The sequence below is a fragment of the Mesoplodon mirus genome, assembly GCF_964341445.2.
Source record: "Mesoplodon mirus genome assembly, chromosome: 2".
NCBI classification, from domain to species: domain Eukaryota; kingdom Metazoa; phylum Chordata; class Mammalia; order Artiodactyla; family Ziphiidae; genus Mesoplodon; species Mesoplodon mirus.
In genome coordinates, this window is record NC_138977.1 from 1790429 (window position 1) to 1816444 (window position 26016).

The 26016-nt window shown below is 40.5% G+C and overlaps 1 protein-coding gene across 1 annotated transcript in view; it reads left to right on the top strand.

The window, feature by feature from the left end:
- RNF175 (ring finger protein 175) overlaps window positions 1-26016 on the top strand; it is a gene marked incomplete at its 5' end in the record, with an annotated part of 78409 nt that overhangs the window by 50435 nt on the left and 1958 nt on the right. The window contains 4 exon segments of the mRNA XM_082633904.1: window positions 10482-10602; window positions 14999-15129; window positions 18155-18173; window positions 18177-18256. Of these exon segments, the coding sequence (XP_082490030.1) occupies window positions 10482-10602; window positions 14999-15129; window positions 18155-18173; window positions 18177-18256 (351 nt within the window).

The following is a 26016-nucleotide window of genomic DNA, read 5'->3' on the forward strand; positions in this document are numbered from 1 at the left end:
TAAGAGAAATTGAAGATGACACAAATAGAGAGATATACTGGGGTTATGGATTGGAAGAATTAATATTATTAAGATATCCATACTACCCAAGGCAATCTACAGATTCAATGCAATCCCTATTAAAATACCAATGGCATTTTTCACAAATAGTCCTAGAATTTGTGTGGAATCACAAAAGACCCCAAATGGCCAAAACAATCTTGAGAAAGAAGAACTGAGCTGGAGGTATCACACTCCCTGATTTCAAACCATCCTACAAAGCTATAGTAATCAAAACAGTATGGTACTGGCACAGAAACAGACAATTAGATCAGTGGAAGAGAATAGAGAGTCTAGAAATAAACCCATGCTGATATGGTCAATTAATCTACAGTAAAAGAAGCAAGAATATACAATGGCGAAAAGACAGTCTCTTCAGTAAATGGCATTGGGAAAACTGAACAGCTACATGTAAAAGAATGAAACTGGACCATTTTCTTACATGATATACAAAAATGAACTCAAAATGGATTGAAGGTTTAAATGTAAGACCTGAAACCATAAAAATCTTAGAAGAAAACATAGGCAGTACACTCTTTGACATCAGTTTTTGCAATATTTGTTTGATCTGTCTCCTCAGGCAAGGACAACAAAAGCAAAAATAAACAAATGGGACCACATCAAACTAAAAAGCTTTTGCATGGCAATAGAAACTATCAACAAAAGTGAAAAGGTAACCTACTGAATGGGAGAAGATATTTGCAAATGATATGTTTGATAAGGGGTTAATCTCCAAATATATAAAGAACTCATACAACTCCATCAAAAACCAACAATCCATTTTAAAAGTGGGCTAAGGACATGAATAGACATTTTTCCAAAGAAGACATACAGATGGCCAACAGGCACATGAAAAGATGCTCAACATCAATCATTGGGGAAATGCAAATCAAAACCATAATGAGATATTATCTCACACCTGTCAAATGGCTATTATCAAAAAGACAAGAAGTAATAAGTGTTGGCAAGAATGTGAAGAAAAGGGAACCCTTGTGCACTGTGGGTGGGACTGTAAACTGGTGGAGCCACTATGGAAAACAGCATGGAGGTTCTTTTAAAAAATGTTTAAGTACAGTTACCTTACCATCCAGCAATTCCTCTTTTGGGTATTTAGCCAAAGAAAACAAAAACACTAATTTAAAAACATGTGTGCTCCCCCATGTTCATGGCAGCATTATTTACAATAGCCAAGATATGGAAGCAGCCTAGGTGTCCATCGATAGCTGAATGGATAAAGAAGATGGGGTATATGCCCACGATGGAATATTACTCAGCCATTAAAAGTATCGAATTTTGCATTTTGATTGGACAACATAGATGGACCTAGAAAGTGTTATACTAAGTTTAAAAGTCAGACAAAGACAAATACCATATATTACTTATATGTGGGATGTAAAAACAAACAAATGAACAAACATAACCAAACAGAGTCATAGATACAGAGAACAAACTAGTGGTTGCCACAGGGGAAGGGAGTGGAGGAATGGGTGAAATAGGTGAAAGGAATTAAGAAGTACAAACTTTGGGACTTCCCTGGTGGTCCAGTGGTAAAGAATCCATCTTACAATGCAGGGGACGCAGGTTTGATCCCTGGTCGGGGAACTAAGATCCCACATGCCTCGAGGCAACTAAGCCTGCACGTCAAAACTACAGATCCCATGCACCCTGGAGCCTGCGCGCCACAACTAGAGAAGAGGAAAACCTGCTCGCCACTAGAGAGAAGCCCACGCACCACAATGAAGAGGTCTCGCACTGCAACAAAAGATCCCGCATGCCTCAGTGAAGATCCCACGTGCTGCAGCTACGTCCCGAGGCAGCCAAAAATAAATTAAATAATTTAAATAATTTTTAAAAATAGAAGTATGAACTCCAAGTTATAAAGTAAGTAAGTTACAGGAATGCAATGTACAAGCATACCTTTTGTGTCGGGTTCCAGACCACTGCAATAAAGTGAATTTCATAATAGAGTGAGTCACACAAGTTTTCTGGTTCCCCAGTGCACATAAAAGTTTACACTACATATGCTTACACTATACTGTAGCCTATTAATAGGCTGGACTTTTGTTTGTTGGGAGTTTTTTGATTACTGATTCAATTTCATTACTAGTAATTGATTTAGTGCGGTAGAAATATATTCAAAATAACGTTGTACATACCTTAATTTAAAAATATGTATTGCTAAAATGTGCTAACTATCATCTGAGCCTTCAGCAAGTTGTAATCTTGTTTCTGGCGGAGGGTCTTGCCTCCATGTTGGTGGCTGCTGACTGATCAGGGTGGTGGTTACTGAAGGCTGGGGCTGCTGTGACTATTTCTTAAAATAAGACAGTGAAGTCTGCCGCATCGATTGACTCTTTCATGGACGATTTCTCTGTAGCATGTGGTGCTGTTTGATAGCATTTTACCCACATAGAACTTCTCTTAAAATTGGAGTCAGGGCTTCCCTGGTGGCGCAGTGCTTGAGATTCCGCCTGCCGATGCAGGAGACATGGGTTCATGCCCGGGTCCGGGAAGATCCCACATGCCACGGAGCGGCTGGGTCCGTGAACCATGGCCACTGAGCCTGCACGTCCGGAGCCTGTGATCTGCAACAGGAGAGGCCACAACAGTGAGAGGCCCGTGTACCACAAAAAAAAAACACATAAAATTGGAGTCAGTCCTCTCACACCCTTGCTGCTGCTTTATCAACTGAGTTTATGTAATATTCCAAATCCTTTGTTGTCATTTGAACAGTCTTCACAGCATCTTCACCAGGAGAAGTTTCCATCTCAAGAAACCACTTTCTTTGCTCATCCATATGAAGCAATTCCTCATTTGTTCAAATTTTATCAGGAGATTGCAGCAATTTGGTCGCATTTTCAGGTTCCACATCAAACTCTAGTTCTCTTGCTATTTCCACCACCTCTGCAGTTCCTTCTTCCACTGAAGTCTTGAACTCCTCAAAGTCATCATGAGGGTTGGAATCAGCTTCTTCCAAACTCCTGTCAATGCTGATATTTTTACCTGTTCCCATGAATCACAAGTATTCTTAATGGCATTTAGAATGGTGAATCCTTTCCATAAAGTTTTTTATTTACTTTGCCCAGATCCATCAGAGGAATCACTATTTATGACAGCTATAGCCTTATGGAATGTATTTCTTAAATAATAAGGATTGAAAATTGAAATTGGTCCTTGATTCATGGGCTTCAGAATCGATACTGTATTAGTAGGCATAAAAGCATTAATCTCATTGTCCATCTCCATCAGAGCTCTTGAGTGACCAGGTGAATTGTCAATGAGCAGTAATATTTTGAATCTTTTTTTCTGAGGAGTACTAAGTATTCAGTAAACTGTGTTACAATCAGATGTGCTGCCATGTAGGCTTTGTTGTTCCATTTATAGAGCAGAGGCAGAATAGACTGAGCATAATTCTTCAGGGCCATAGGATTTTCAGAATGGTAGATGAGCACTGGCTTCGACTTAAAGTCACCAGCTACATTAAACCCTAACAAGAGCGTCAGCCTGTCCTTTGAAGCTTTGAAGCCAGGCACTGACTTCTCTTCTCTAGCTGTGAAAGTCCTAGAAGGCATCTTCCAATAGAAAGCTGTTTTGTCTACATTGAAAATCTGTCGTTTAGTGCAGCCACCATCATTAATTATCTTAGCTAGATCTTCTGGATAACTTGCTGCAGCTTCTTGGTGCAGCAGCACTTGCTGCTTCACCTTGCACTTTTGTGTTACAGAGAGAGCGTCTTTCTTTAAATCTTATGAACCAACCTCTGCTAGCTTCAAACTTTTCTTCTGCAGCTTCGTCACCTCTCTCAGCCTTCAGGGAATTGAAGGGAGTTAGGGCCTTGCTCTGGATTAGGCTTTGGCTTAAGAGAATGTAGTGGCTGGTTTGATCCTCTATCCAGACCACTAAAACTTTCTCCACATCAGCAACAAGGCTGTTTCATTTTCATTTCTGTGTTCACTGGAGCAGCACTTTTAAACTCCTTCAAGTACTTTTCCTTTGCATCCACAACTTGGCTCACTGTTTGGTGCAAGAGGCCTAGCTTTCAGCCTACTTCTGCTTTTGACATGCCTTCCTTACTATGCTTAATCATTTCTAGCTTCTGATTTAAAGTGAGAGACACTCAACTCTTCCTTTCACTTGAACACTGGGACCACTGTAGGGTTATTAATTGGCCTGATTTCAATATTGTTGTGTCTCAGGGAATAGAGAGGGCTGAGGAAAGGGAGAGAGATGGGGGAATGGCCAGTGGATGGAGCAGTCAGAACACACACACTATTTATCAATTAAATTTGCCATCTTACATGGGTGTGGTTTGTGGTACCCCAAAATAATGACAATAGTAACATCAAAGATCACTGATCACAGGTCATCATAACAAATATAATAATAATGAAGTTTGAAATCTTGCAAGAATTACCAAAATGGGACATAGAGACAAAAAGTGAGCAAATGCTGTTGGAAAAAATGGCGCATATAGACTTGCTCGACAAAGGGTTGACACAAGCCTTCAATTTGTAAAAAACAAACAAACAAAACAAACCCCGCAGTATCTACAAAGTGCAATAAAGCGAGGTCTGCCTGTATAGTTGATAATATAGTAATAACTTTATATTGTGATAGATGGTAGCCAGACTCATAGGGGTGATCATTTCATAATGCATAAAAATGTCAACTCACTATGTTGTACACCTGAAACTAATATAATATCATAAGTCAACTATACTTCAATAAAAATTTTTAAAAAATAAATTAAATAATGCTGAAACATTGCATCAGTAATACCATAGAACATAAGCATTTGGTGCAATGTCTCCAACAGGGAGGAAGTTGGGGAAGGTGTGAGTTGGGGACAGGGCTCCAAGGGTTAGAGGTAAAGGAGGGGGCCAGGTCTTTCGAGGGAGACTCTGAATGAAGTTTGGGGTGAAATGCAGGAGAGGGGCTTCAGGAGGATGAGGAGGGAAAGGGCTGAGGGTGAACAGGGCCCCCTGCCATTGTTCACCCTTGTGTGCAATGTACCAGCACCCCCTATCTTCTCTGGGCACCAAGCCTGGGCCCCCCAGGTCTCCTCCTTCCACCCTCTTTTCTTGTTCCAGTGGGTAGGGTCCTTGTACCACGGTGTCCCAGGAATGGAGCTGTGCCCCCATCCTCTTCCCACATTCTCTCAGGCACGAAGCAGCCGTGTGGCCTTTCTGTAGTTTTTCTAAGTGCTTTTACTGCCTGGAATGAGGGAAATGAACAGGGTACACGGCTCCTTCTAGATCATCTCCACTCTTGCCCTCCATCTCCATACTCTTCCTTCTCCACTTGGACCCTGTGGGAAGAGGGAAAGGCCTTAGAAGTCATCATGGTGAGTGTGGGACACACAAAAGACCCATCCACATAGCAGAAAAACAAGTCTGAAGCACTCTTGCTCCAGGACTGGGGGGTGGGGTGCTGTTTGAGTGGAGAGGTGATGGGGTGAGGGCTGGTGATGCCTGCCCTTGGGCTGGGGCAGCAGGAGGGAAGAGAAACTCCTGGAGGTCTCCCCTCTAGACTTCTCTTCTCATCTTTTGCTTGCCCCCAAGGTACTCCTGCCAAAACCACTCTAAGCTAACCTAGGGCCAAATGAGAAAAGGAGGAGAGGAAGGTAGGCAAGGTCCCATATAGAATAACCAGTCCTGAAGGCCATTTTTACATGAGGAACATAAATAAGTCACAGTGAACTTACATATGCATGTACACAGAAACACATGTGCATGATAGTACTCTTTGTATACTGCTTGTTGATAGTGGATTAAAAGAGATTATTACGGGGTTTAGCTGATATAATATACTCATGTTCTGTATATTGCATAATGAATAGAATTTTAGACACTGAAAATTGACTCACAACAATGTTCTAAAAAGGTACACTATTTTATAGTGCATCGTGTTTTGTGCTTCTCCCTATTGTTTACTCCACGGGTTGCTCCACAAATGGTTTCTTCTGATCCAAAAAGCCAGCTGTGCATTCGGTGCTGTGGGTTATTTGGCTATCACGTTTACAATGTGTGGATTCAATTGATTTTTCAAGTAAGCGTCTCCAATTAAGACATTCATATCTCCAAGCACTTGCTTATAACATTCACGTGGTCAAGTTCTCTGTCTCTGGAAGCCACGTGTGGCCCTATACCTTTCCATGCACACGTTGTTTATAGGCCTATCATTGGTATCGTAGATATCACTGGGGAAAACCAGGAGAAAAGGAAGAGAAAACCCACAGATTTAAAAGTTTTCCCAAAATTATAAGCTTTAAGGAGAATCTATACGTGGTCTATAAGTTTAAAAGATCACCATTAAAAGCAGACTGACAGGGCTTCCCTGGTGGCACAGTGGTTAAGAATCCGCCTGACAATGCAGGGGACATGGGTTCAAGCCCTGGTCCGGGAAGATCTCATATGCCGCTGAGCAACTAAGCCTGTGCGCCACACCTACAGAGACTGTGCTCTAAAGCCCATGAGCCACAACTACTGAAGCCCACACGCCTAGAGCCCCTGCTCTGCGGCAAGAGAAGCCACCCAATGAGAAGCCCACGCACTGCAACGAAGAGTAGCCCCTGATCGCCACAACTAGAGAAAAGCCCGCGTGCAGCAACAAAGACCCAATGCAGCCAATAAATAAATAAATAAATAAATAAATTTAAACAAACAAACAAACAAAAAGTCGGCTGACATTTATGGTAGAGTAGTTCTTACTGAACTACAAATTTCCCTTCCACAAATTTCTGAAGTGTCATTTCCTTCTATAGATCTTCTTCCTTAAAACCTCTAGAAGTATGCTATCCAATACAGTAGCCACTAGCCTATGTAACTAAAGGGCACTTAAATTATGACATAAGAGGTTCTGTAAGTCTAAAATACACATTGGATTTCATAAGAGGTGCTGTAAGTCTAAAATACACATTGGATTTCAAAGACAGCATAAGAAAATAAATTTTCTATCGATTACATGCTGAGATGATAGTGCTCTGTTTGTATTGGTGAAATTATTTCATGTGTTTCTTTATACCTTTTTAGTGTGGCTACAAGAAAACTTTTAATTTTGTCCAATCTATATTTCCACTGGACAGCACTGCTCTAGAATTTTGTTTCTGGTATCCATGAAATCCCTTTTGCTGGGAGCAGTTAGGAAAAGAGGAAACTGAGTACTGAAACTTTCACTGAAAGAGAGGTGAAGAGATAAAAAAAACAAGAAAGTCTAAGGAGAAATAAAGGAAATTGGAATAATATCTATGACTCAGAACCGTGCTCCCATTGCGAAGATGGTTGCTGAGATGTGCTATGGGTGAGGGTCTCACGGGCAGAGCTGAGGCTGTGTAATCAACCTATGTCCTAGAAAGGGAATGTAAGACATACCGCACAGCCATGGAAAACATCTCAAATGAAAAATTCCCTGGAAGATCTGTCACATCAAAGTTACTCTAAATCTCTAGGACCTTAACAGAAATTCAGAGGCAGAGGTCAGCAACCCTTAACTCATAAAATAAGGAAGACAGGGCTTCCCTGGTTGTGCAGTGGTTAAGAATCCGCCTGCCAATGCAGGTGACACGGGTTCGAGCCCTGGTCCAGGAAGATCCCACATGCCGTGGAGCAACTAAGCCCATGTGCCACAACTACTGAGCCTGTGCTCTAGAGCCCATGAACCACAACTACTGAGCCCACATGTCCCAACTACTGAAGCCTGCACACCTAAAGCCTATGTTCTGCAACAAGAGAAGCCACCACAATGAGAAGTCCGTGCACCGCAACGAAGAGTAGCCCCAGCTCGCTGCAACTAGAGAAAGCCCGCGTGCAACAATGAAGACCCAACGCAGCCAAAAATAAAATAAATTTTAAAAACTACTTTAAAAAATAATAATAATAAATAAATAAAATAAGGAAGACAATCAGATGGAGAGCCAGCCCTGGGAGGAAAGCCTCTTCCTATGGCAACATAGCAATCTGATTTTATAAGTATTTCATGAAACTTTCAGAGTGGGAACTCCTACCATTCTCTAGCAGGAAAGGGATAGAAAATAACTGTACAGATCTATTATTATTAGTTTAAGCTGTAGAAAGACACTGATTTATTTCTTTCAGCACACTGTCTGTATTACTTTAATGAACATAAAAGTATTCATAAGGACTTTTATGAAGTTACTTGGGAATAGAGTTTCCCCAAGATTATTATCCATACAATTTTAAGATCCTTAACCAGGAATTCTCCTATAGTGAGGCATTCAAAGAATCTAACCCTTCAGATGGGAAGGAACTATTTTTTTCACTATTAATTTTTGTTGAGCATTATGGTATTAAGATTCTTTTCTGTGGAAAAATGAGTTCATTGCTACACTTTTTATCAATTAGATTATAAATACTTGCTCCTCTGGGTATGGAGGGAAGGTCATCTTCATTCTTCCTCACTGCCCCAATTCTCAAATATTGAAAGGCTGAAACCACCCACTGTGTTGGAATTCCCGGTTCACATTACCAAAAGATGGCTGCCCTCTAGGTCTACACAGCCCTCTGCCTTTACCATTTCCTCCTCAAATTAAGAGTACAAAAACTATCAGAAGAAGGTTCCAGAGACAGACTACCCAACGCCTCTCCTCTCTCCACTTCCTTCCCAACTCAGTCAGACCCACCTACATCCATTGCTAGTATTTGAGACTGCTTACAGAGATAGCACATCAAAGGTGCAATGATTAAGGTCCAGACATTACTTTAGAAGATAATCATTTACTTTCTTTTTGAATTTTTATTTTTTTTTGATAGAGCAGGTTCTTATTAGTTATCTATTTTATATGTATTAGTGTATATAGGTCAATCCCAATCTCCCAATTCATCCCACCACCACCAATCGCCCCCCCGCCCCCGCTTTCCCCCCTTGGTGTCCATACGTTTGTTCTCTACATCTGTGTCTCTATTTCTGCCTTGCAAAACTGTTCATCTGCACCATTTTTCTAGATTCCACATAGATGCATTAATGTACAATATTTGTTTTTCTCTTTCTGACTTACTTCACTCTGTATGACAGTCTCTAGGTCCATCCACGTCTCTACAAATGACCCAATTTCATTCCTTTTTATGGCTGAGTAATATTCCATTGTATATATGTACCATATCTTCTTTATCCATTCATCTGTCAATGGGCATTTAGGTTGCTTCCATGGCCTGGCTATTGTAAATAGTGTTGCAATGAACATTGGGATGCATGTGTCTTTTTGAATTATGGTTTTCTCTGGGTATATGCCCAATAGTGGGATTGCTGGGTCAAATGGTAATTTTATTTTTAGTTTTTTAAGGAACCTCCATACTGTTCTCCATAGTGGCTGTATCAATTTACATTCTCACCAACAATGCGTGAGGGTTCCCTTTTCTCCACACCTTCTCCAGCATTTGTTGTTTGTAGATTTTCTGGTGATGCCCACTCTAACTGGTGTGAGGTGATACTAATCATTTACTTTTTCAAGAAACCTTTACCTTTAAAAAAGAAATAGGGGTTGTCATAGAGAATCCTAGTGCATTTGAAATATGATCCAACTTGCAAAAGGTTTTTTTTATTAACACACGGCAACCACGGCATAGCAGCAAAGGGCCTCAAAATTTGCACTTAATTCCTGGTTTCATTTTGTACCAATTGTCATGTTAAGCAAATCACTTTTTCTAAGTCTCCGTTTTTTCAAAGGTAAATTGGGGATAATAATATCTATCTCAAATATTTTTAGGAAAGATAAAGTATTTGAAAGCATTCTGTAAAATCTAAGTTTGATAGCAGGGATTCTCAACCCTAGCTGCTGTCCCGACCTCACCTCAGGCCACTTAAATTACAGCCCCTGAAAGTGGGCTCGTGTATCAGTATATGTTTAAATCTCCCTCAGGTGATTGCAATCTACAGTTAGGGCTGAGAACCACTGGACTATTAAAGAGGTTCCTAATGTTAGTGGACCACTGCAATCACCTGGTGTCTGGAGAGCCTCCAAAAATATTGCTGCACAGGCCCCAACCCCAGAAAGCCTGATGTAATTGGCCCAGGGTGCAGCCTGGGGATGGAGGTTTTTACAAGCTGCCCAGGTTTTTCTACACGCAGCCAAGCTTGAGAACTGCTGGTTAGAGTTGGCTTGTCTCAGCACTGCAGTCCTAAGAAGCCTTTAAACACTCTCAATAATGACTTTGTCCACTTAGCCCTGAGTAGTAAGATTTGAATGGGATTGAGAGAATTTTAAATTCTTTCATTAAAAAAAAATTAAACAAATAAGTGGGGGGAAATATCACCAAGGCTCTGTTAGATACCATGGCAGGAAATACTGCATTGGCCAAAAAGTTCGTTCGGCGTTTCTGACCAAACCAAATGAACTTTTTGGCCAACCGAATACTTTCCAAGCTGCAGCCCTCACCCATCCCCACAAATGCCACATCCCTACTTCCCTTCACTGTTGTTTTCAATAGAATCAAGGCTAGAGATTCCATGGATTTGGGCATCGTGCCCTTGTTCTATGGCCTCTACTATGGAGTAATGGGGAGAGACTTTGCAGAGATCTGCTCAGATTACATGGCTTCTACTATAGGGGAAGCGTTGCTTTCATTCTTTGAAATCATCTATGGTACATGGAGAAATGGTCTCATCTTACACATTTGCATCCATTTTCAAAAATAGATAAGTCTTTTTTGGTTCTGTCAGCCCAACTGCTCCCTGGATTCTCGTGGCATCAGATTATCTGGAAGTAACCATGTCTAGCATACTCCAATTGCCAACATATAAAGGATTAGTAAAAATTCAGCGATAACAAAAACACTTGATCTCTGTTAATGCAAATAAAAGTCATATTTGATGCACATAAAACACTTTAGAATCAACCAATGCCTCAGAGTAATACTCATCATAAAGATATGATGTTATCATTATTATTATGCAGCAGTTATCATTATACAGCATTTGAAGAAGTAGAAGACAAAAAAGTGTGCTAAATATATTCTAACTGTAATATTCTTCCCTGGAATTTAAAAAAATCCCTAATAGTTTTTTTTAACTCTCTTAAAAATAAAACTCAGAATGGACATACTTTCTGGTTAGATGGATTCCAGATTCAGATATTAGGAGTATCCATCTGTGTCTAACACATGCACATCTCTTAAAAACTTGCATACTAAGGGCTCCAGGGAAGACCCAGTGGTTTCAGAAATTCCACATCTCTGCCCTCTACCAGTCTTTTGGTACACAGCCAGATGTAAAATGGAAAAACCAGTGTGAGTGGCAAGAGAAGAGTGAACTTCTGGACTGTTGTTCTCCCTCTCTTTATGGGACAGGACTGAGTAAACAAGACCTTGACTTCATCCCCCATCTCTGTAGGCTCCATCTTACTCTTTTCCTAGAGCCTGGAATCCAACTTCTATAGTGAAATTCTGGAATCGCCCTGCCATGTGTAATCTCTGAGACAACAGCTTTTCTTATAAGGTTTAAGGTGAACACAGGAGGGAGCATTTTCACTCCTACTTCCTCAAACAAAAACCAGAGCCATCCCCCCTTTAAAAAATTCCCAAACTCTCTTGTGCTTGTTTAGGGACAGGAGAGGAAGAGAAGGGTTGTATGTCCTCTGTTCTCCAGTGGACCAGGAAGAAGAGACTTAACCTGGCAAGACAACCAAGTCTTTAAGCACCAACATCCTGGAGATTTCTCACCTGACCCCATCCCACCAGTCTTCAACATCTTGTCATCTCCTGTCATCCTCTTTCCAACCACAAGATACATAAAAACCCTTGCCTCAAGCCATTGGCACAGCCATCTGTGACTTAAACTGATGGTGTGTGTGTGTGTGTGTGTGTGTGCATGCACACTTGTGACAGAGGTAAAGAGGAAGCAAAGGATGAGCACTCTCCATTCTCACCCCAGCGCCCAAGCCCCACACTAATTGTCAGACTCTGGGAGTGGAGCCAATGCATCTGCTTTGTTTTAAAAGCTCCCTAGGAAAAGGAATGAGCTATTAAGCCATGCCAAACTTGGATGAATTGTAAATATATATTGCTAAGTGAAAGAAGCCAGCCTGAAAAGGCTACATACTACACGATTCCACTTCTATGACAATTTGAAAAAGGTACAGCTATGGAGATGCTAAAGAGATCTGTGGTTGACAGGGGTTTAGGGAGGGAGCAGGGTTGAATGTGTGAAGCACAGGTAATTTGTTAGGGTGGTGAAGTTATTCTGTATGATACTCTAATGGTGAATACATGACACTATGCATTTGTCAAAATCAACAGTATTTTATAGTGGAAAGGGTAAACCTTAATGTATGCAAATCTTAAAAAATCATTTAAGATGTCAGGGAATGCCAGGATAGAATGTAGACTGTGACAAAAGAGTTTAACTGTATTACAAATGTATGAAATAACCTCACTGAAGGGGGTGGGGAGAAAGTGCTGACCTAAGTCACTTTGAAATGAGTGGAGATCTAAGATTAAAAGCAAAAGGAACTATACATAAGCACTGTATGCTAGTTCATAAAGTAGTTTCCCTCAGGGCTATGGGTTAACAATTTTGATACCACTATACATGTATTCTGGAATTGGATTACCAAGTAAATGGAAGACCGATTGTGGAAGCTACATTTCTTCCTCTCAGAAGCTTACATACAAGCAAGGAGAAAAGGCTAGAATTATCTATGTAGTAATGGATGAGTCAAAGTCATCAGTCTGAACTCATGTTTAGCTTAATGTATCTTAATGTAGATGATACATATAGAAATATTTATAGATATGTGTATACACATGGGTTAGTATATACAGACATATTTCCTTGCTCTGTCAGCTACGAAGCCGTAGAAGCAATGACACCTCAGTAGCAGTGAGCACACCGAGTACCCAGATCTTGGTTTCTAATACCATTCTATAATAAGAGGAAGCAGTGTTTCTTGGAAAAATGGCTGACTCTGATCTTGGCAGGGAATATACAATATGAGCCTGGAGTATATTGTAGTGTCAGAAAGTAAGGAAGTGCTCAAAAAAAAAAAAAACCCACACAAGAAAAAACCCACAATGATGGGGATATGTCAAAAAGACACAGAAGCCAACTGAAAGAGATCTCAATGGCCAAAGCTGAAACAACTTGAGCAACACAATAGTAGATAGTAGTAGTAATAGTATTGGGTCATAACCCAAAGTATAGAATAAATATCCATGAGTCCATCGTGACATAAATAAATGATTGGATGGATAAATCAAATAAATAAATAGATAGATAGATAAATAGAGGAGAATAGACAAATCTCCTATGTAGAAGAATTCCACAGAATTTATGTAGATGTTCCACCCTTAAGAAGGTTGTGTGGTTAAATGTTATATGTCAACTTGACTAGGCTCTGGTGTCCAGTTGTTTGATCAAACACCAGTCTACGTGTTGCTTTGAATGCATTTTGTAGATATGATTAACTTTAAGGGAAAGAAAATACCCTTGAAAATATGGATGGGTCTTAGCTAATCAGTCGAAGGCCTTAAGGGCAAAAACTGAAGTTTCCCAGAGAAGAAGGAACACTGCCTTAAGTCTGAAATAACTCTTTGCAGAGTTTACAGCCTGCTAGCCTGCCCTCCAGGTTTCAGACTTCCCAGCCCCGAGTCTTTAAAATGAGTCTCTCTCTCCCTCTCCCTCCCTCCCTGCCTTCCCTCCCTCTGTCTCTCCCTCCCTCTCTCTCTCTCTCTCTCCACACACACACACTCATGTATATCCTATCAGTTCCATTTCTCTGGAGAACGCTGACTAATACAGAGGTGGAGCATAACTTATAACTTCCCACTCCTTAAGTGTGGGCTGCTCATGGTGATGATGATTTCCTTCCAAAGAGTACAGTATAAAAAGAAGTAAAAGAACAAGTAGCTTTATAGTGGAGAAATTTGACAACCACTACCTCAGCCTAGGTGATCAAGGTCAACATCAACAGTGACGTCATGTTGACTGCATGTACCCTTGCTACAGTGTGGTAAGAATGGCACTTCACCTCTGTTATCTTCCTCCCTAAAACCATAACCCCAGCGTAATCAAGAGAATAAACATCAGCTAAATTCCAATTGAAGGACATTCTACAAAATACCTGCCTCCAAAACTGTCAAAGTCAGAAAAAAAACAAAGTCTGAGAAACTGCCAAAGCCAAGAGGAGCCTAAGGAGACACAATAATTAATGGTATCCTAGGTGGGGTTTTGAAATAAAATAAGGACATTAAGGGAAAATCAAGTAATCTGAATAAAGTATAAACTTTATTTCATAATAATGTATCAATGTTGGCTCATTAATTGTGACAAATGTACCATACTGATGTAAGATGTTACTGATAGGGGAAACTTGGTATGGGAAATCTGTACTATCTTCGTATCTTTAAGTGTAAAGCTATTATAAAATAAATATTTTATTTTTAAAAAAGCTTCTGAGACATTCTCATGTGCTGCTAATGTTGAGAATCACTCCTCATCCGCAGCCCTGGGGAGACGCAGTGTCTTAAATTAGGGTTCTGGATGCATTGCCTTCTAATGGGATTAGTCTGTGCGCTCCGTATAATCACTTGGGATTATATTAAAATTTTAATTATATTAAAATTAATTAAAAGATACATAGATGCCTGGGTTTACTCCAGATCTATGAATCAGAGTCTCCAGGAAAATAAAGAGAAGGGTCAGGATCTGGGTGAGCTTAAAAAGCTTCCCGTGTGAGTCTGAACTTACAGCTCTGGATAAAAACTGTTCCTCTCAAAGGATTCCTTGGTGGGGAGGTTAGGTAGTTATAATTAGCGATGTGCTTTGGGTCCATTTGGGGTTCAGCGGGGTTTTGCCTAGAAACCTTTACCCCACAGTAGCATTGTCCCTATGGGAAAAAGTGTTTCAAGTTCTAAACCAAGAGAGAAACAGTAAAGACTATGTTCCCAAGCCTGGCAGTGGCTTCCCTGTGCTACAAGAATGGTGGTGCTCCGTGCTTTTCCTCCAACAGTTCTACAGAGTCAGTGGGATGCCCACCAGGAGCTTGTCAGACAACATCTGTGCCACCTGTGGGCAGATCATCGTGGTGCTCAATGAAGAAGGACTCACTGAAAACACTTACCAGCTTTCGTGCAAGCATGTGTATCCTTTCCACGGGAGACCCTTTGGTCTTCATCAAGCCAGTGCCAGGAGGCAATTTTCAGATAATCTGTGTCAGACGTGGGAGATAGCCAGTCAGGGAAGACTGTCTCATCACTTCCCTCCTTCCTTTCCTCCCCTTACCCCCACCCTCTGCCTTGCTTAACGTTCATCCCCAAACCCCAAGCCTTTATCCTCCCACCCATCTTTTTTTGAGACTTTCTGGGAATCCCTGCTGAATAATGAACTGCTCTTAATTAGCAGGAGGTGAACCTCCTCCCCATCCAGTAACTTCTTTTTTAAAAAGGAATCTTTATGCCACACAGACAGGAGGGCTGCAGCATCTGTGCAGAGGCTGGCTGGGAAAGCTGGCGAAGCTATAAGCGAACAGGTAGCCAAGAAGGACAAGAGAAAGAAAGGGTTGGCGAGTGAAAAACAGAGTGAAGTTTCAGGTGCAGGAAGGAACTCAGGACTCTCCAGGTGGAGCCTGTGTCTGAGCCTCAGAGGAACAAGAACGACAAAGTGGTGTTCTTTGCCTGGAAATAATCCTTAGGAACCTGCTTGTGTCAACAGTGGTGATGGGGGAAGCCAAGTATCAGCTTTGGTCTCGAAAAGAGGATAACGTCATAGGCAGCAGGACACCTTAAGATACACAAGGAGGGACCAAAACGTGAGCATCCAATTCTTGGACTATTTGGTTCCTCTGCCTGTGGGCTGTACCCCAAATCGCTATCTACTGGCTGAGGGATCTTTAGGTATTAGGGACCAGACCAGCCTGGGCCTGGAAACCAGCATCCTCTGGGACTCCAGTAACCATGAGGAAGATCTCCACTGTGCTGAAAGATGCTGAGGTCAAGAGCCCAGCATCCTGCCCTGCCTGAGCAAGTAACTCTGGATAGCAGAGTTGTGTTTGCATTGGCCAACAATCAGTATTTTAATTGTTTTCTTAAGAGAGGGAAAAGAAGGCATCATTTATCTTTATTTTATAGTACAATATCAATTTTATAATATTGCTATGCACTCAGTTCAAAGCTCTGGCATTATGAGGTGGTTAGACCATCTGTCTTTTTCCTCTGAAGCCCACCTAACTCAATCAGTAATACCCTAGATATGCAGCACTCATGATTTGATTCTGTTTAATCTGGACAGATTCCATTTATTCAATCCTGAGAGTCAAAAACTGGACCAAATGCATCTGAAATGTATTATTCCAACATTTAAGTCTTAACATTTTAAGGTGAGAAACACAAAGATACTCCATGTGGAAGTCTATGTGGTTTCTCAGTGTGATACTTTTCCCCAAAAAACTATCATTCTTAGTAGAAATTTTCCAAGTCTGGTCCTAGTTTTAAATACGATTTACTTTTCAAATGTTGGAACAGAGCCCTTTCTGCCATTTGCAAGTGGAAGTATTTTCTCTCTCTTCACCTTTAAAAGCCCTTAGGAATTGTTGTACACGTGTGCATATGTAATCGAAAATGCAGTCACCTTTAAATTTGCTTTGCAGGGAGTATTATTAATGCTCCATTTTAGCATGAGTCATATTAACAAGGAGTGGGCAAACCGGAATCATATTAACAAGGGGGCGGGAATCTGAATCTCATTCTGCGGCAATTCTGCCAGTGTGGAAGCTTTGCAGATGAGATTTTGAAGACAAAAGAGAATATTAAAGAGGAGATGGACATTTCGATGCTGGCTCTATGACCCCTGAACTCCATACCTATCTGGAAGATGGGGCTGTACTCCAGCCCTTTTGAATGAAGAGCTGTATGGGTTTTGATTCAGAATCTTTGTTATAACACACTGTATGTTAACCCAAGCATGTTGCAAAAGTGACCCCAACGCCAAGAACATAAAAGAGTGGGAACCCTTAGTTGCACACAGATCTAATATTGAGGAATCATCTACATGGCCTTGACTTGCCTCCACCTTCATACCCTCCATCTGTTAGAGAGGGAACATCATTGTTGTTCACACAGGTGCATAGCAGGCCAGAGAGAACATCGTGTGATCTTGATCCAGAAAGCCACACTGGGGTCAACGACTGTAGAAATAAATCAACATGATGGATCTCATTATAGTTAATCATTTTACCCAAATCTATAAGCTGTGGAACCTGGGGGAAATACATTTGCAAAGGTAATCGGTTTTGAATGATTCATTCAAATATATGTTCAATAAATAGGCACTTAGGCACTGCTTAAGGTGCTGAGCACAGAGATGAATGAGTCATGGTCCCACAGGTAACATATTGCCCAGGAGAGACATGTAAAGACACAGAAAGTCATGGCACAGAGTGACTTGTGCTCTGTAAGACTCCGTCCCTGGTGCTGCAGAAAAACATACAGTTCACTGGCAACTTTGGGGCCAAAGGGTCAAACTTTCTAGACAAGGGGTTGTATACAACTGAGTCTGTAAATGCCTAGAGTTTTAGATGTTCATTATAGGTTTATATTCTATTAAAAATAACTGGCCCCTTATCAGTAATAAAAAGTTGAGAAAAAACTTATGAAGCTAACAGAAATATTTGTACAAATTCTTGACCACAAATAATTTAAACTTGTCTAGCGCCTAAGACAAGTCTGGTTACATACATAGTAGGTAGTGAGGAGGTGCACAAAAAGCCGAATGGAGAGATGTTACGGTAAACACAGAAAAATGCATGATAAGCGAGACAGAGAAATACAATATGTTTACGTAAGACATTCCTGTAAAAAAGCATGTCCACATTCTTTATCTAATTTAATCACAAGAATCGAGTGAGGTAAGAACACGTAAGGCCAAGAAGATCAGTAAATTCCTCAGGGTCATAAGCTATTGCAGCTCTGACTCCAGGCTCCTCTGGGACTTGGTGGTTCCCTTGTCCTGCAGAATCTCCCTAACAGAGTGATGGACACAACTGAGTCATAACCGAGAGCCATTCCCACCTCCACCACTCCGCCCTACAGGTGGGATCACTTCCATTACATCATGATGAAGCAGACCTTGCCCTTTAATATCCAGAAGCTTCCCTAACAAGATCCCTAAGGTTTCATGAATTCTGTATCTGAGGTTGGTGTATTGTTGGTAAAAAGCAGACGTGCCCTCATTGCAAAGAGACGGTCGATTTGAAGAGGATGATCAATAACCCGTATCCTTTTTTATAAAGTTATGAAATATTATCTTAAATGTTTTTCTGGTGGTGTATTCTTTAAACTTTCCTTATCTTCATTATAGGTACAGCAGAAAACATTCTGTTCTCCCTAACCACCTATTTCAAAACAACTTTCTGGTTTCTTTTCTCCCCTGTGCCTACATTACCATTCTAGTTAGGAAGTTAAATGCCAAAAAGATACATTCTACTCTTTATATTCCACATATTCCACTATTAGGGCTTTAGTGGAAATGTGATGGGACATTACAAAAGATAGGTGAATATATGGAAGGAAAAGATAGGTAGGTAGGTAGACAGAGAGATAGACATAGATATAGATAGATAATAGATAGATAGGCAAACAGAGAGATGATGGGTAACACGTGGATGGGACGAGTGGGTGGGGAGACAAATAGATTAGAATTGAAATTGTAAAGACCCCAAATGTGAGCTAGAATAGAAAAGTATTTTGAAGGTGTACCAAATTGTTTTATTTCCAGACATGAGTAGGGGTTTTTTCCCCTGACTATTGGCTTTTTTAATTCCTTGCTACAGCTCATCTTTTCTTAGGCTAACCTAAGTAATAATAATATTGAAAGGAGTGAAGACCTACTACAGATTTGCTCGACAAATGGCAGCAAAAGGATTTTTAAAGACAGCAGGGATCCCCAACTGAATAAACCCAAATCTCCTTAAAATCACAGGAAGGGAATGTCCCCATCCAGAGCTGACTACAAAGACTTAGCCCTCAACCCCCCACTGGCCCAAGACCATCGTGTATATCTTCCAGGGGCGTAAATGGGACTAAAACATATCCCCCCTTAAGCAGAAGGGCACTGAGAGGATGGTTTCCGCCTGCCAAGTACTCGCTCTTCTCCTAAGTGACAGCCTTACTGTTCCTCCTGAGTTCCAGTCACCTGCGTTCACAGTGCTAACGGAGACCCCCACCCTGCTCCCTGCCCCGCCGACTCTTCAAACCCTAAGTGTTTAGTTTGAACCGGAAGCGTTGGCAGCAACGCCCCCATCTCTGGGGACTGCGGACCAAAGAAGGACTTGCAAGCAGGGCAGTGGAGGAGGCAGCGTGCGTGGGCCCCTGGATCTCAGAGCCACACGCCGACAACAGAGAGCACCCTCCGCGGCCGCCAGCTCCCGTCCCAGGCCTGGCCTTCCTCGCAGAGCCCGTGCGAGGCGGGCACAGGCGAGGCTGACGGCCTGTCATGCGCCTTCCTCCCCTCCACTCATCGTAACACGAGTCCAGAACAGCTTTTGGTTAATAACTTACTCATGAAACTGCAGTACATAAATCTTTGTTATAAAATTGGTGGTATGATCATAAACGTCACCTTAACAATCATTTAAATAACAAAGGACAATTGGTTTCTCTGAGAGGAAGAAATGGTCTTGAGAGAAGAAATGTTTGAATACTACATGTACTCTTTTTTTTCTCCCTATGAGATACAGAACTTTATTTCTGAATGTAACATCCTAACAATCGTCATTCTTCCAAGGCAGCTAAAGAAATACATGTACTCTTTACTGAGACTCAGTGTAAGAGAAAAGCTACATGTGAAAAATCTGCCTTTCTGTGTGGAACATTGCTAACAGAGATACCGGGTATTAAGTTCCCTTAGTACAATTTATCAAAGATACCAGGATAACGGACGTATTATCTATGAACTAATGTTTTCCTTTGTAATATACAATGAGTTCCCTCCGATGAGCTGAAGGCAGGAGAGCCCAGAGCTGTTTTTGCTCACGACGGTAGTTCCCATTATTCTTGGTTTTCCACTGTAAGCATTCCCCCCTTTCCTCTTTCTTTTAGTATGTGACCCTTGCCTTTTATTCTTGTTTGGGATTATGATATTTGCGGATTTTAACGTGGATGGATTCGATTTATTTTTGGAAATTCGGTGTAGTGTAAATGACAATGACTCTGCTACGTGGCTGTAGGTAGAGCAACCTACTTAACTGAGATTCAGCTCGGAGCGCACATGCTTTTTTTTTTTTTAACATCTTTATTGGAGTATAACTGCTTTACAATGGTGTGTTACTTTCTGCTTTATAACAAAGTGAATCAGTTATACATATACATATATCCCTATATCTCTTCCCTCTTGCATCTCCCTCCCTCCCACCCTCCCTATCCCACCCCTCCAGGTGGTCACAAAGCACCGAGCTGACCTCCCTGTGCTATGCGGCTGCTTCCAACTAGCTATCTATTTTACATTTGGTAGTGTATATATGTCCATGCCACTCTCTCACTTTGTCCCAGTTTACCCTTCCCTCTTTCCGTATCCTCAAGTCCATTCTCTAGTAGGTCTACATCTTTATTCCCATCTTGCTCCTAAGTTCTTCATGACCATTTTTTGGTTTGTTTTTTAGACTCCATATATATGTGTTAGCATTCAGTACTTGTTTTCTTCTTTCTAACTTCCTTCACTCTGTATGACAAACTCTAGTCCATCCACCTGACTACAGATAACTCAATTTCATTTCTTTTTATGGCTGAGTAACATTCCATTGTATATATGTGCCACATCTTCTTTATCCATTCACCTCTTGATGGACACTTAGGTTGCTTCCATGTCTTGGTTATTGTAAATAGAGCTGCAATGAACATTGTGCTACATGACTCTTTTTTGAATTATGGTTTTCTCAGGGTATATGCCCAGTAGTGGGATTGCTGGGTCATACGGTAGTTCTATTTGTAGTTTTTTAAGGAACCTCCATACTGTTCTCCATAGTGGCTGTATCAATTTACATTCCCAACAGTGCAAGAGTGTTCCCTTTTCTCCACACCCTCTCCAGCATTTATTGTTTGTAGATTTTTTGATGATGGCCATTCTGACTGGTGTGAGGTGATACCTCACTGAAGTTTTGATTTGCATTTCTCAAAAAATTAGTGATCTTGAGCATTCTTTCATGTGTTTGCTGGCTATCTGTATATCTTCTTTGGAGAAATGTCTATTTAGGTCTCTGCCCATTTTTGGATTGGGTTGTCTTTTTGATATTGAGCTGCATGAGCTGCTTGTAAATTTTGGAGATTAATACTTCATCAGTCGCTTCATTTGCAAATATTTTCTCCCATTCTGAGGGTTGTTTTTTTGTCTTGTTTATGGTTTCCTTTGCTGTGCAAAAGTTTTTAAGTTACAATAGGTTCCATTTGTTTATTTTTGTTTTTATTCCCAATTCTCTAGGAGGTGGGTCAAAAAGGATCTTGCTGTGATTTATGTCATAGAGTGTTCTGCCTATGTTTTCCGCTAAGAGTCTCATAGTGTCTGGCCTAACATTTAGGTCTTTAATCCATTTGGAGTTTATTTCTGTATATGGTGTTAGGGAGTCTTCTAATTTCATTCTTTTATATGTAGCTGTCCAGTTTTCCCAACACCGTTTATTGAAGTCGCTGTCTTTTCTCCATTGTATATTCTTGCTTCATTTATGAAGATAAGGTGACCATATGTGCGTGGGTTTATCTCTGGGCTTTCTATCCTGTTCTATTGATCTATCTTTCTGTTTTTGTGCCAGTACCATACTGTCTGATTATGGTAGCTTTGTAGTATAGTCTGAAGTCGGGGAGCCTGATGCCTCCAGCTCCATTTTTCTTTCTCAAGATTGCTTTGGCTATTCGGGGTCTTTTGTGTTTCCATACAAATGGTGAAATTTTTTGTTCTAGTTCTGTGAAAAATGCCAGTGGTAGTTTGATAGGGATTGTATTGAATCTGCAGATTGCTTTGGGTAGTAGAGTCATTTTCACAATGTTGATTCTTCCAATCCAAGAACATGGTATATCTCTCCATCTATTTGTATCAACTTTCATTTCTTTCATCAGTGTCTTATAATTTTCTGCATACAGGTCTTTTGTCTCCTTAAGTAGGTTTATTCTTAGATATTTTATTCTTTTTATTGCAGTGGTAAATGGGAGTGTTTTCCTAATTTCACTTTCAGATTTTTCATCATTAGTGTATAGGAATGCCAGAGATTTCTGTGCATTAATTTTGTATCCTGCTACTTTACCAAATTCATTGATTAGCTCTAGTAGTTTTCTGGTAGCATCTTTAGGATTCTCTATGTATAGTATCATGTCACCTGCAAACAGTGACAACTTTACTTCTTCTTTTCCAATTTGGATTCCTTTTATTTCTTTTTCTTCTCTGATTGATGTGGCTAAAACTTCCAAAACTATGTTGAATAATAGTGGTGAGAGTGGGCAACCTTGTCTTGTTCCTGATCTTAGTGGAAATGGTTTCACTTTTTCACCATTGAGGATGATATTGGCTGTGGGTTTGTCATATGTGACCTTTATTATGTTCAGATACGATCCCTCTATGCCTACTTTCCGGAGGGTTTGTATCATAAACCGGTATTGAATTTTGTCAAAACCTTTCTCTGCATCTATTGAGATGATCAGATGGTTTTTATCCTTCAATTTGTTAATATTGTGTATCACATTGATTTGCGTATATTGAAGAATGCTTGCATTCTTGGGATAAACCCCACTTGATCATAATGTATGATCCTTTTAATGTGCTGTTGGATTCTGTTTGCTAGTATTTTGTTGAGGATTTTTGCATCTATGTTCATCAGTGATATTGGCCTGTAGTTTTCTTTCTTTGTGACATCCTTGCCTGGTTTTGGTATCAAGGTGATGGTGGCCTCGTAGAATGAGTTTGAGAGTGTTCCTCCCTCTGCTATATTTTGGAAGAGTTTGAGAAGGATAAGTGTTAGCTCTTCTCTAAATGTTTGATAGAATTCTCCTATGAAGCCATCTGGTCCTGGGCCTTTGTTTGTTGGAAGATTTTTAATCACAGTTTCAATTTCAGTGCTTGTCATTGGTCTGTTCATAGTTTCTATTTCTTCCTGGTTCAGTCTCGGAAGGTTGTGCATTTCTTAGAATTTGTCCATTTCTTCCAGGTTGTCCATTTTATTGGCATAGAGTTGCTTGTAGAAATCTCTCGTGATCCTTTGTATTTCTGCAATGTCAGTTGTTACTTCTCCTTTTTCATTTCTAATTCTATTGATTTGACTCATCTCCCTTTTTTTCTTGATAAGTGTGCCTAGTGGTTTGTCAATTTTGTTTATCTTCTCAAAGAACCAGCTTTTAGTTTTATTGATCTTTGCTATCATTTCCTTCCTTTCTTTTTCATTTATTTCTAGTCTGATCTTTATGATTTCTTTCCTTCTGCTAACTTTGGGGGTATTTTGTTCTTCTTTCTCTAATTGCTTTAGGTGTAAGGGTAGATTGTTTATTTGAGATGTTTCGTGTTTCTTAGGTAGGCTTGTATAGCTATAAACTTCCCTCTTAGAACTGCTTCTGCTGCATCCCATAGGTTTTGGGTCATTGTGTTTTCATTGTCATTTGATTCTAGGTATTTTTTCATTTCCTCTTTGATTTCTTCAGTGGCCTCTTGATTATTAAGTAGTGTGTTGTTTAGCTTCCATGTGTTTGTATTTCTTACAGATTTTTTCCTGTAATTGATATCTAGTCTCATAGTGCTGTGGTTGGAAAAGATACTTGATATGATTTCAATTTTCTTAAATTTACCAAGGCTTGATTTGTGACCCACGATATGACCTATCCTGGAGAATGTTCCATGAGCACTTGAGAAGAATGTGTATTCTGTTGTTTTTGGATGGAATGTCCTATAAATATCAATTAAGTCCATCTTGTTTAATGTATCATTTAAAAGCTTGTGTTTCCTTATTTATTTTCATTGTGGATGACCTGTCCATTGCTGAAAGTGGGGTGTTAAAGTCCCCTACTAAGATTGTGTTACTGTCGATTTCCTTTTTTTTTTTTTTTTTTTTTTTTTTTTGTGGTACACGGGCCTCTCACTGTTGTGGCCTCTCCCGTTGCAGGGCACAGGCTCCGGACGCGCAGGCTCAGCGGCCATGGCTCACGGGCCCAGCCACTCTGCGGCATGTGGGATCTTCCCAGACCAGGGCACGAACCCGTGTCCCCTGCATCAGCAGGCGGACTCTCAACCACTGTGCCACCAGGGAAGCCCCAATTTCCCCTTTTATGGCTGTTTGTATTTGCCTTATGTATTGAGGTGCTCCTATGTTGGTGCATAAATATTTACAATTGTTATATCTTCTTCTTGGATTGATCCCTTTATCATTTTGTAGTGTCCTTCTTTGTCTCTTGTAATAGTCTTTATTTTAAATTCTATTTTGTCTGATATGAGAATTGCTACTCCAGCTTTCTTTTGCTTTCCACTTGCATGGAATATCTTTTTCCATCCCCACACTTTCAGTCTGTATGTGTCCCTAGGTCTGAAGTGTGTCTGTTGTAGATAGCATATATGTGGGTCCTGTTTTTGGATCCATTCAGCCAGTCTAAGTCTTTTGGTTGGAGCATTTAATCCATTTACATTTAAGGTAATTATTGATATGTATGTTCCTATTACCATTTTCTTAATTGTTTCCGGTTTATTATTGTAGCTCTTTTCCTTCTCTTGTGTTTCCTGCCTAGAGAAGTTCCTTTAGCATTTGTTGTAAAGCTGGTTTGCTGGTGCTGAATTCTGTTAGCTTTTGCTTGCCTGTAAAGCTTTTAATTTCTCCATCAAATCTGAATGAGATCCTTGCTGGTTAGAGTAATCTTGGTTTTAGGTTTTTCTCCTTCATCACTTTAAATATGTCCTGCCACTCCCTTCTGGCTTGCAGAGTTTCTGCTGAAAGATCAGCTGTTAACCTTATGTGGATTCCCTTATGTGTTACTTGTTGTTTTTCCCTTTCTGCTTTTAATATTTCTTCTTTGAATTTTTTTTTTTTTTTTTTTTTTTTTTTTTTGTGGTACGCGGGCCTCTCACTGTTGTGGCCTCTCCCGTTGCAGAGCACAGGCTCCGGATGCACAGGCTCAGCAGCCATGGCTCATGGGCCCAGCCGCTCCATGGCATGTGGGTTCCTCCTGGACCGGGGCATGAACCCGTGTCCCCTGCATCAGCAGGCGGACTCTTAACCACTGCGCCATCAGGGAAGCCCTGTATTTAATTTTTGATAGTTTGAGTAATATGTGTCTTGGTGTGTTTCTCCTTGGATTTATCCTGTATGGGATTCTCTGTGCTTCCTGGATGTGATTAACTATTTCCTTTCCCATGTTAGGGAAGTTTTCAACTATAATCTCTTCAAATATTTTCTCAGTCCCTTTCATTTTCTCTTCTCCTCTGGGACCCCTATAAATCGAATGTTCCCATGTTTAATGTTGTCCCAGAGGTCTCTGAGCCTGTCCTCAATTCTTTTCATTCTTTTTTCTTTATTCTGCTCTGCAGTAGTTATTTCCACTATTTTATCTTTCAGGTCACTTATCCGTTCTTCTGCCTCAGTTATTTTGCTATTGATCACTTCTAGAGAATTTTTAATTTCATTTATTGTGTTGTTCATCTCTGTTTGTTTGCTCTTCAGTTCTTCTAGGTCCTTTTTAAACGTTTCTTGTATTTCCAAGATTTTGGATCATCTTTACTATTCTATTTCCAAGATTTTGGATCATCTTTACTATCATTATTCTGAATTCCTTTTTCAGGTAGACTGCCTATTTCCTCTTCATTTGTTAGGTCTGGTTGGGTTTTGCCTTACTCCTTCATCTGCTGTGTGGTTTTCTGTCTTCTAATTTTGCTTAACTTACTGTTTGGGGTCTCGTTTTCGCAGGCTGCAGGTTCATAGTTTCCGTTGTATTTGGTGTCTGTCCCCAGTGGCTAAGGTTGTTTCAGTGGGTTGTGTAGGCTTCCTGGTGGAGGGGACTAGTGCCTGTGTTCTGGTGG